General features: G+C 39.9%; 1 protein-coding gene across 3 annotated transcripts in view; it reads left to right on the top strand.

The window, feature by feature from the left end:
- pnpla7a (patatin-like phospholipase domain containing 7a) overlaps positions 1–12,643 on the top strand; it is a 41,997-nt gene that overhangs the window by 25,367 nt on the left and 3,987 nt on the right. Inside the window, exons 34-38 of one of the 3 annotated variants that reach the window (XM_077623310.1) lie at positions 1,237–1,321; positions 1,387–1,401; positions 2,830–2,945; positions 3,460–3,546; positions 9,629–10,223. In XM_077623310.1, the coding sequence (XP_077479436.1) occupies positions 1,237–1,321; positions 1,387–1,401; positions 2,830–2,945; positions 3,460–3,546; positions 9,629–9,661 (336 nt within the window). In that variant the 3' untranslated portion in view covers positions 9,662–10,223. Of the gene's footprint in view, positions 1–1,236; positions 1,322–1,386; positions 1,402–2,829; positions 2,946–3,459; positions 8,851–9,628; positions 10,224–12,643 lie in introns of those variants that run through there. The other 2 variants (XM_077623311.1, XM_077623312.1) reach the window with 2 other exon arrangements.

The following is a 12,643-nucleotide window of genomic DNA, read 5'->3' as shown; positions in this document are numbered from 1 at the left end:
GACAAAGCAGGCCTGACATTTTGATGAAGCGTCCCATCAATAATTGGCTTTTTTCCATCATTCTCAGACCAACTGTAATCAGCTTTTATGCTGCACTGTTTTTGCGCCAAAAGTGGGTCGCGGCTTTCCATCTTAGGACTCGCAACTGCTTTTCCTTACCCTTACCTAACAATATTGTTATCTGACCTGCTATCAGAATGTACTAGAAATTCATTTGTTCGGTACAAATGTGTAGTCGGCCAAGTGTTTTGACTGTTTTTTCGTATGACTCAAGACTAAAAGTAGACTCCATTTGTTGGCACTATGGCAAATGAACAATAATATGGAAATGCAAGGTTAGACTCAATGTTCCCTGATAATGTTGTGTATATATAAACTGTTGTCTCATTCTTGATACCACATTTATCTTAAGCAATTATCATATTTTCTTGTTTAAAAAAATGTAGCTCTAAAGTAAGGGTCTCAATCTTGTGGCCTGGCAGTATTTTGCAACTCCCTACTTGACATTGAGGTACAGTGCTTGTGCATGTCATTTCCCCCCCAAGACTTGCAGAAGAGTTTGCATGTTCTCCCCGGGCCTGTGTGTTTTTTTTTCTGGGTACTCCGGTTTCCTCCCACATTCCAAAGACATGCATGGTAGGCTGATTGGACACTCTAAATTGCCCTTAGGTTTGAGTGTGAGCGTGAATGGTTGTTTGTCTCCTTGTGCCCTGCGATTGGCTGGGCACCAATTCAGGGTGTCCCCTGCCTCTGGCCTGGAGTCAGCTGGGATAGGCTCCAACACCCCCGGCAACCCTAAAGAGGATAGAGCGGTTCAGAAAATGAAATGAGACGAGACTTGCAGAACAAGTTACAATGGTTCGTGACACTTTTAGCATTGTTTTTTCAAGTAACTGGCCAAAGTGAATTTGTTTCCAATTCAAAAGTGACACCAGGTGCAAGGAAAATATACTGTATCTTCTTACCCTGTTATGTCCTATTTCAAACCTACCATGAACAGAAAGGGAAATGACGGCAGAAACTTGCAAATACTCGAGAATTACAACATAAGAATCGTTTATGTTGTAGAATCCTATTAGTAAGTCTTAAGAAGATTGATTCACTTCTACTTTATAAATACTTAAAATCTATTTTTGTAATATTTCATGTGGCCTGAACTCACTAGGAATTTATGTCAAATATGTTCAGAACTTGGCAGCGGTCTGAGATCATTTCTCCATCCATATTGTCGTTTAGGTGTTGACATGTCCAAACGCTTCCTTCACTGACTTGGCTGAAATTGTGTCCCGGATTGAGCCTGTCAAACCTGCCCTAGTGGATGGTAAATCCAAACACACACACACATGCTCTCTTTGCCATATCTAAAGTATTCCTTTTTCATTTTAGCATGTTCAAACCCAAGTAGGTGCCTACATTGATATTACACATCAATCCATGCATGCAAGCTAGCTGGCTCTATTTTACATACTCATTTCTTCTTTCTAGCCGCCTCATGCGCGGGCTCGATTCCCGCTAGGGGCGGTATGTTTGTGACCGCGAATGGTTGTTTGTCTCTCTGTGTTCCCTACGACTGACTGGCGGCCAGTCTAGGGAGTACTACTCTGCCTTTCGCCCGAAGTCAGCTGGGATAGGCTCTGGCAAACCCCCGTGGTATGGAAGATGAATGAATGAATTTCTTTTTTCTAAATGCAGAGGTTGAATCAGTCACTTCTTACTTCTTGCAGCCACTAGGTTTACAGAAGACATTAAATGATATGTTTTGCAGAGGAACGGCCATTGTCAAACACAGACCTTTCCAGCAAAGCTAAAAAAGCAGCAATTTACAGGGAGTCCTCGGGTTTTAATGTCCTCAATCTACATTGTTTGGACCTCATGATATCTGTGCCTTGTCCACCATGAGGTCCCCTACTTGGCTAGTTCATAATGTTTCTCTGTGTTTGGAGGTTTCTTTGCTTTTTCACCCTCCTTTTTTCCATATTCTGGCCCCTAAGAAGAAATCTTACCATTACCATGTAATCTAGAATTAACATAAAAAAGAACTAAGAAAGGAGAGAGATACAACATTGGTAAAGACATGCCTTGTTCAGAGGCTAAAATTAATCCGCCTCTTGAAAACTCTTCAGTCGTTGTCAAATGCAGTTTTGTGGCCACACGGACCTGACGTTGCCAACAGTCAAAGTCAAACAATCGGTTCACTTAACCTAAAAATATGGATGCTAATGTAACCAATTGGCTTATATAGATGCTTAATGTTGCAAATGTTAATGTGCTGAGCCATGTGTTTTGTGAGCATTCCCTAAATGCACTTAACTGATAAGAGGGAGAGGTGGGGGCGTTGCGGAGTTTCTCTTGTTAGCATCGGCTATGGCTCACAGTAGCCATGATCCTTGCTTTCTGTTGAAAAACCTTAACTCTCCATCCACCTCTTAGCAATGATGCTAAGAACTACATATTATTTTTCATACAAAGTATTGTGACGTAAAATCTGACTAACGTGGAAATTCGACTTGCGTAGGGGCAGAACTCGGCTTATAACTCGAGGACTTCCTGTAGTCTTATATTCCTAGTTGATCTGATGCTTGTATTTTCACAACAAATGGCTACGACCTCATGGGTTCTGGACTTTGAAATTTCCATTATATTTACAGCATTTGCAGCACTATGAATTTTTCAAATGCCAGATTGTTTCTCAGTCCTCTATGCTCTTCCGACCTCTCCATTTGCACTCCCACTTGCATCTGTCTTCTTGGCCACGCCTCCCCTCTCCTCTGATAGTCCCTCAATGTGATCTTTTTTTGTTTCTCCTGTCCTCACCTCCCTCCCCGTCAGAGGAGTCAGACTACCACACTGACTATGACGAGGAGGCAGTGGAGAGCGCACTGTCTGACCTGGAGCTATACAGTCACTATGGAGATCATACTGAAGGGGAGGATACTGCGGACACGGTGCGGGCCTCCGCTTGTACGGGCGGGTGATCTTTTTCAAACACTCTAACCGCTGAATCATGACAGGCACATTTGACGACACATGCTTGAAGTTAAAAAAGGAATGGATGTCAATTTTATGTTTATTAATACTGCGAAAAAGAAAAACGAGGTGTGACCAGATCGGTATGGCAGCAATCACCCTCAATGGCGGCCAATGAGTTAATACTTAAAAACAAAAAAGGTTTTCCAAACTGTTCTTTTACCACATTCTGATGTTTAAAAATTGGTGTGATCGATTGGGGAAATCCCTATTTAATTTTTTTTTTAAATCAAATAATAGTGATAACGCATATATGAGTAATTATTTTATCTTGTTACAGGTAACGGAATCTTTTGGGCATCAAAACCAATTGAAAGGAATTGATTCAGTTGTTTTCAAATAACTCACTTGACATCCATTATGAATTTAATTTTACAATATTGTCTCTCTTGTGTTAACAAACTGTCATAATGAAATTATTGAAATTCTTAGGATGAAGAGCTGGATGAAAGAAGTACTCAGCCTCTAAATGCGGGCTCCAGCCACGAACACTCACTGAACATCTCAACCAAGCAGGAGGTAGTTTCCAAAGGTCTCATCAAGTGATGAGAGAAATAATAAAGGAAAACTAGACCACCTTAGGCCTCAAATACACTCCTTCCTCTGCCACATGAAGGAGTGAGGATTAATCTTCATTCGGCTTCATTCGGTCTAACTCATTTAAAACCACCATCATTTCTTACATTGAGATGGTTGAACTTTAAATGAGTGAAATCAGTCAAGAATTTCCAAATTGGCACAAGGACATTTATATAAAGAAGTATTAGGGCCAAATGCCAAAAAAAAAACTGGACAAAAAGATTAAACATGTTTTAATATAAGAAGTAAAAGGTTGTAATACGGCCAGGAAGAAAAAAGATAAATGTACTGTATAATCAGAACAATTACAGGATTTAATGAGGATTTCATACAACAGGGAAAAAATATTTTTTAAATTGTATTTCAGTCACAGAAGTTACATTTGGAATACATCATCCGCAACAAGATCAAACTTGTGTTACCACAATGTATGATTGGACAGTACCCCCAGAAACAAAACAAAACGACATGTACATATAAATACCAGAATGAAGTTATAATACTACAAATGAAAGAAGAAAAAAAAACGTACAGTATTTTTTTGGTGAATTGACTCCATGATTTAAGTAGAGCAACGAGAAAAAAAAATACAGTGGTGGCGAATACTGTTACGTTTAGTGCCTCTAGTTTGTATGAGCCTGTCACTCATTAATTTTATATAAAGAAATTCTTATAGTTGTCTATCCATTTAAATGTTTTGCTGGGGGATCTGAATTCTGGCTTTAATACACCAATATGTACCTAACTCTGAGACTAAGGCGAAATTGCCTGATGCTAATGCAAGCCATAATTCGGAATTCTTTTTTTTTAATTGTGATAGTCTTTCTGTAAAGAGTCAACAACCTCAACTTTTCACAACGGACAAAAACAAAATTCAAATAAGCGGCTTCAAACCATTTCATTGCTTGGAGTCGAAGTTTACTTTCCAATCAACAAAACAATACAAAAATTAAAAAGCTCTGTTAGCTTAATGCTGAAATTGTTGGCGTAGTGTAAGCCGTTACAAATGGTTATTTGAACACTTAACGCTGAAATACAACATGAAAGCACAGTTTAACAACGCTCACACACAAACAACAGCCGTAATTATTAGTGTTTGACCTTCCTGTGTATCTCCCCATGCTTATAAACTGAGTGCCAATGATTAGTCGATAAGTGTGATTGGCTGGCGATTAATCCAATAGGTACAGTTTCTATCTCAAACAAAGTCAGCCAGAATAGGCTCCAGCTCACCACCATCACTTCAACAATGACAAGCACTATAGAAAATGACTGGATATTGCAACTTTTTACTCTTGCTAATGAAACTTTAGTCTCATACGTACTTTTAACCTCATAAATTTAAAACTTTATGCTAGGATCAGACAACATTTGGTTTTAGTCTCATGATTTTCATTCATGCCTACTCTTTGCAATATGGCCTTTGTACCCAGCTATTAATCCTCTCAATTGCCTATTTGAAAAGTGAGTCAGTCTGCCAATAGCCTATATTGTATGTGTGTCTATGCACATATGTATTTACTTTTCTTCATCTCAGAATTCACACAGGAAAATGCAAACTCCTTGGTCTGGCATCTTAATGAGCAAAATGGTATTCTAAGATTCAGACTTCCCTGATATGATATCACCGTACAGATTTTGCTGTTTAGACAATTTTAACGGCCAATTGCTTTGGATTTACTAGACAGTCTTTGATGGTCCTGCATTGCCTCGACTTGCCATGGGAGATTTATTGTTCCAACCCCCAACCTACAGCACCAGTGAATGTTGATCGCTAAGAATCTGTACAGAAAACATCGAACCTCAGCCTTTATTCAGTAGTAGCTTTTACATTCCAGATATGCACTTCAATGCAAATGTTGATTGATTTGTTTGTGGCTTTTGTAGACTGCACTTGACGCGTTGCTCTCTTTTAATAACATTTCCCATTACAATCCTTGAAAATTTAGTTGGATTGCTGCAGAAATCTTCTAAGAAATATAGAATTTAATGCTGTTAACGTTCCTGATCACAAGCCATCTACACAATTGGGATTCTAGAAAATTACATTTAGAGAAATTCCATAAAAGGTAAAAGTGGAAAATTCTTTGTTAAGATGAAAAAAATAGATTAGGAGAAGTCAGGGACGTAACACAACTAACTTGTCTTCAATCGTCTAAAATCATTTCTTAAGTTTAGTGCAATGACAAATTCATGTATGGTTTTTATCATGACAATGTTAAATGCCTTAATATCTTTATGTTCACCCTAATCTAAAAAAGTCAAAGCACATGATGGTTGTCAGTCACCACTTTGTTATACTTGTGTTAAACACTGCTTCAATTTTGTTGAACATCTCTAGTTTCATCATATACAGTGGGGCAAATAAGTATTTAGTCAACCACCAATTGTGCAAGTTATCCTACTTGAAAAGATTAGAGAGGCCTGTAATTGTCAACCATGAGAGACATAATGTGGAAAAAAACAGAAAATTACATTGTTTGATTTTTAAAAAAATTATTTGCAAATCATGGTGGAAAATAAGTATTTGGTCTATACCAAAATTTCATCTCAATACTCTATGTACCCTTTGTTGGCAATAACAGAAGCCAAACGTTTTCTGTAACTCTTCACAAGCTTTTCACACACTGTTGCTTGTTTGTTTGTTGTCACCTCCGGCGCCTGAGGATTACCCTCAGCAGCGCTAGAACTGCCACTGTAACACGGATTAGTTCATCCAGGGAGTTGCCCAGGCCGCGATGGTAGCGTTCGGTCATTAAGGCCGGACAGCGGAGGCATAGGTGTTCAGACGATTCAGTTTCCTCGTCGCACAGGCGGCAGCGATCCGAGTCGGATTTCCCCGTAAGGTGGAGCCAACGGCAGAGCAGGGGGTGATGTCCACTGCTGAAACGAATCAGGTCCGTTCGGTCTCCTTTCGGTAGGGCAAGTTCTTCCTCTGTGACTTTCGTAGTGTAGGTCTGCAAAAGGCAGAGGCGGAGGTGGGGGGGAGCGATCATCACGTTTGATGATGACGCGTCTTGTGGCTGCGTCTGGGGAGGTATGGGTTTGGTCATCTGACGAGCCAAGTTTAAGGATGAGAGGGGTGTAAGATGTGCCTCATGTAGGACTGCTTCGGTGGGGGTAGACCTGAGGTGGTGGGTTATGGTGCAGGCTGCTTCCAGTTGGGCAGTTTCAAGGGATTTGAGGTGAGTTTGGGCCAGCCAGGTGGCCCATACCGGCGCTGCGTACTCTGCGAGACTTCTTTGGGTGGCAATATACACCGCTCTAAGGTCGTTTGGTTGCCAACCCCAAGATGTGCCACTGAGTTTGCGGAGGAGATTTGTTCTTTTGGACATGGTTTGGCAGACTGTTTTCGCCTGCTCCGCAAACGTGAGTTGTCGGTCGAAGGATACGCCAAGGAAAGTGGGGGTAGGGTTATGCTTGAGGGCGGCGCCATTTATTGAGATCTTTGGTTGCCATTTGGCCTCAGCTGAGTCCAGGCTGAAAAATGACGCCTCACACTTTTTGCTGTTAAGATTTAGGTGTGCCTCGGAACTCCACCTACAGACTTTTTCAACCTCCGTTTGAAGTCTGCTTTCCACCTCCACTTTGTTCCTACCCCGAAAAGCAAGAGTCAGATCGTCTGCGTAGGTGCTGACCAGGGTGGAATCGTTGAACTTGTCGAGGAGGTCATTAATATAGATGATGAATAGGAGGGGCGACAGGACCGAGCCTTGGGGGAGCCCTTCTTTGAAGGTTCTGCTCCTGCCGGAGGTATTGTTGTCTTCACAAGCTTTTCACACACTGTTGCTGGTATTTTGGCCCATTCCCCCATGCAGATCTCCTCTAGAGCAGTGATGTTTTGGGGCTGTCGTTGGGCAACAAGGACTTTCAACTCCCTCCACAGATTTTCTATGGGGTTGAGATCTGGAGAGTGGCTAGGCCACTCCAGGACCTTGAAATGCTTCTTACGAAGCCACTCCTTTGTTCCCCTGGCTGTGTTTGGGATCATTGTCATGCTGAAAGACCCAGCCACGTCTCATCTTCAATGTCCTTGCTGATTTGAGTCCCTGGTGGTGCATTGTGTTACTGCTAGTATCCTTTGTTACTGTGGTCCCAGCTCTCTGTAGGTCATTCACTGGAAATATTTTTTTAGAAAATCATACAATGTGATTTTCTTTTTTTTCTTCCACATTCTGTCTCTCATGGTTGAGGTTTACCCATGTTGACAATTACAGGCCTCTCTAATCTTTTCAAGTAGGAGAACTTGCAGAATTGGTGGTTGACTAAATACTTATTCGCCCCACTGTACATCTTAACCACTACCTTTGTGGTTGATTATTCTCATTTTACATCATGCCAAAAAGCACTCCTTCAAAAGCAAATCCACTATAAGGCTAAAGTGAAGTCTTTGTAAGTGACGTGTTTGTTTGATGCCCCGCGTTGTGTGACAACGGTTTAAACTCTGAAATGTGAATTTTAGAAGACTGTACTGTATACTATATATCTTAAAAAATATGTCATCTTTAGAGACTCTGACCTTTGATGTTGCGCCGTCAAAAACATCCAACTCTTGATATGATGGAGTCTTAATTGCACCTTGTTCAAATGTAGATTTTTTTACATGGACAAACTAGATGAAAAGAACACTTTTTCAACCATTTAGGTGACATAACCACTAGGCTACAACTCAATTACTTTTTTTTTTTTTTGGGTGAATGGACATAAAATGAACGAGACCAAAACATCAGTTTTTATTTTTACATCCCTAACTCTAAAGATACCAAAAATCCTTGGAATTGACTAAGTTCTTGGTTCTTGTAATGTTATAAAAGTCTAAATGAATTATCTGTCTCAATTTTTGCTAATGCTAAATCCTGGCATTCAAACAGGGGTGTGTAGACTTTAATTGGAGCCAAGGGGTTGTTACTCATGGGGTGTTTTGTACGTTTGGGGTGTTTTCAAAAGAACTGACAAAGAAATTGATGTTTTCGGCCACAGTGAATGTTTCACAGCTTATTTGAAACAGTGATGGATGAGACACTGAGGCTACGTGTGGAAGTACGCCAGCAGACTGAAACAAACAGGCAGACTTGAGCTTTTAGCTTTAATGGATAAGCACACAAAGTTTACCAGTATGCCTTCACATTACTTGCTTGATTAGTATTTCTGTTGTATTTTATGTCTTTGAATCAAGTGTTACTGACAAACCACAATTGTGTAGTTTGTATATTTATTACAAATAAATGATTCAATGAAATCAAAGACCAGATGGATATTGGCATTTATAGTGTTTACAGGTTGCAAGATTTTGTCTTGATATGACACCACACTTCCAGCCAATGACTTGGCAAGATTGTCTTCAAACTTGCTTTTGCAGTATTCTTTCAGACACTACATTAAATCAGTAATATATACTGTAATTCCTCGTTTATTGCTCTTCACTTATCGCAAATGACTACTTTGTGATTTTTTTCCGCTATTCGTAAGCAGAAGTCATTCTTGCTACTAGGACTCAGCACTGAAGGAAAAAAAGTTATAATGAGGGTGACCCTACTTCGCCATTTTTCGAGTATTCGAGGGATTACTGTACGCACACACACAGTGGTACCTCGGTTCTCGACCACAATGTTCTGGAAGGCTCTTCGAAATTTGAATTGATTTTTCCTCTTACAGCACAACAAGATTTTCCAACATTACAGTCCTTGATGCGAACCAAGGGCCTACAATCAATTTAATATCTGTACAAATTTAACCTAGTCATATTTTGCCCTAGGCAAATAAAATTAGAATAATGTTGATATATTCTTCCAATCTTGGTGAAATATTTCAAATATTTGAATAAAAAACACTGGAACAGATGGCATATCTAAATAAATAAAATGAAAAATTACAATGTTGATTGCTGTTCAGTACTTCGTTGATTTTGATTTGAGAGTGCTTAACAAATTACTACTATATAAACCAAGCGCATGCTATACATATTTGTTGACCTCCCATTGTACATTCATTCATTCATTTTCTGAACCGCTTATCCTCAAAGGTCGTGTGGGGTACTGGAGCCTATCCCAGCTAACTACAGCACCAGGTAGAGGACACCCCGAATCGGTGGGCAGGCATTTGCAGGACACCAGGAGAAGAAACAACCATTCCCGCTCCCACTCATACCTGGGGGCAATTTAGAGTGTTCAACCTGGCTACCCTGCATATTTTTGAGATGTGGGATGAAACCGGAGTACCCGGAGAAAACCCACACGAGCTCAGGGAGAACATGAACTCCACAGAATGAGGACCGACCTGGGATCGAACCCTTGACCCCAGAACTGTGAAGCTGATGCACTAACCTTTTGTCTGCCTGGCCACCTTTCATGCTACATTTTCTCTTAAAAAACAACAAAAAACACCCAACCTTCACTCACACATACAGGTAACAGTGTTATTCATAAAGACGACAATACTACTGCACTGCCATTTTTTTTGTGGTGTCCCACATTACATTAATTCTGCAGCAAATTGTGTGACCCATTTACTTGTTTCAGGCCTATTTGTCTAGGTTTCCACGGTAGCATGTATAGGCACAAGGACGGTTGGACAACAGGCAGTGCAACATGGACAGAGAATGACAAAGCCTACTGAAGGTAGACAAAAATATATTTATGTGTATTTACACTATTCTGTTTAACCTTCTATAAACCAAGCTATTTATTCAATGCGTGTCCAAACTATGGCCCGTGGGCCACTGTCCAGTTTTTGGTGGCCCAAATCTAATGATAAAAATATTGACTATGGCTATAATCAATGGAAGGACGTATAAAATGAAAGAAAATTAAGACACTTATTGTACTGGTATGTGAACGAAGACCTCATTGGGCACTTATCAAGTTATTATGCAACCTCAGTTTTATTAGTCTGCTAGATTTCCATCAAAGAAGACACTTTGTTTTATTCTGTGCCCCCCCTTTGTTTTTTTTCCGGAAAAAGAGTAACTTCCTGTGGATATTGCTTCAATTCACCACTTCTTTTGATAGTGATGGGGTATTGATCATTTTTTTGTGTCCTTTCTTCCCTTCCTCTCAACACACATTGGCCTGTTCCCCAGCTCATTAATTAGTTTATGATGCATTACCCCTGAGAGGTTGGGATCTTGAAATTGCTCATTATAAAAGGAATTAATAATTCTAGTGTTTCTAAGTGAAAAAAAAAAAAATATTACTGAAAGATAAATATGTTTGTTTGAACTGTACTCAAAGTTAAATACAGGTTTTCAGATAATTTCTGAAACGCGCAACACGGAGATGAGTTTGAAACTGTTTTGCACCAATGCAATTTTAAGGCTTGGCTGAAACAACTCCTAATGATGCGCTTCATCATCCAGTATTATTCGCCCGACTGCAAATTTTTGCAGCCAGATGGATAAAATACCTCACCAAAAAATGTCATTAAACACTATTGCAGGGTATTCGATACAGCTCTCATTCTACACGGTATGTAGCAAAAAAAAATATTTCCCTTACAATGTATAGCCCTAATGATCAACAACGTATAGCCCTAATGATCAACCAGCAATCACGTGTACACTACAAACAGAACCCAGAAACGAGTCTTACGAGCTGTTAAAGATGATTGCTTGAAGAATGTCAGGTTGAATGGAAAATGTGCAGTGTCATTGTGAAGTTAAATATTGTTGCCACTTTATTTTTTGGCTACAGTGAGCATGATCGACTCCAGGAACAAGGTGCTTTGTTTTCAGTAAAGCAAAAGTACAACTAGGTCAACGTTAGGCTATTCATCTCCCCACTTTATGGAGGACAGCCAGTGCTGGCTTTGCTCCATTTATTCATCCAGGGAACGTGTACAACAGTGCAGTCACAAATCCGGTCTCCTCCCAGGTCTCCAGTTCCCAGACCCTGCAATTTCCTTTTGTGAGGGGAGTTGTGAAAGAACTGGTCTATGTGGCTCCCTTTCCAAAAGATGTGGATGAACTGAAGTTTGGAAATAACAGAAACTGTTATAACCATCAAAAACACAATTCTGGAAGAATTGGGAAGCTCGGTGTGAGACCTGAGACCAACGCTGGTTTCATTTAACATATTTGAACATAGTAATTAAAAAGTTAAATTTGAGATTGCAAGGTTTTAGAATATTGCAGATGCGCTTTTATTTGCTTAATAGTTTTTGAGATTATTCAGGGTCAAAATAAGACCAATACTTCAGGGACACCCTGTGCAACAAAGCCTTTTACTGTACCTATATTTTTTCATTTTCCAATATTTTCCTCCGTGAGCAGGAATGTTAAATAGCAACCTATACAATATATGCTTTCAGAATTTATTTGACTAGTCATTAAATTAAAAAATGGGCTTTTTATTAGATGGAAATCGTTTTCTAAAATATGTTGGCACATATACTCCAAGCACAAATGTTAACGACTTATGGAGTGACATAGTAGGAACCCTGTCTCAGATCAATGGCTGCCACATCCCGCTTTGCTCACTAGAAGACCTGTCTACAAACAACCTGAACGTATTACTCATTGGCTCTAAAGCAGGGGTCTCAAACATGCGGCCCGCGGGCCAACTGCGGCCCGCGGGACGATAATTTGCGGCCCCCGTCTTAATATGAAAGATCAATTTTTTTTTTTTTTAAATTTTTTTTTTTTTTTTTTTTTTTTTTTTACCCCTTTCCCCATGATGGCGCCGTTTAAGTGGCAGCCAGTGGCAGTAGCTCTGTCCACTCATGTTTTTCTTGTTTTACAGCATGTTTTACATGAAAAATTAGAGGGAACATTGACATGCACCTGCTTGTGGCAGGTGTGATACTGGTGTGCCGATAGCGAGCAATGATGATGTCGTGACCGGATGATTCGCCTAAAGACGTTTCGCCGACGGACGTTTGACAGACGGACAGGTCGTACTAGTATTTGTTAGTTTAATGATTAAATACAAATACTAGTATTTGTATTTAATCATTAAACGCTGTTTTCAGCTGGATTTGACCGAATTTGAGAGCATTTTGAGCCGTTTGGCGAATGGACGTTTATAGACGTTTTTTTGCCTCC

The sequence above is a fragment of the Stigmatopora argus genome, chromosome 16 (assembly GCF_051989625.1).
Source record: "Stigmatopora argus isolate UIUO_Sarg chromosome 16, RoL_Sarg_1.0, whole genome shotgun sequence".
NCBI classification, from domain to species: Eukaryota; Metazoa; Chordata; class Actinopteri; order Syngnathiformes; family Syngnathidae; genus Stigmatopora; species Stigmatopora argus.
This window is presented reverse-complemented; position numbering and strand designations above follow the sequence as displayed.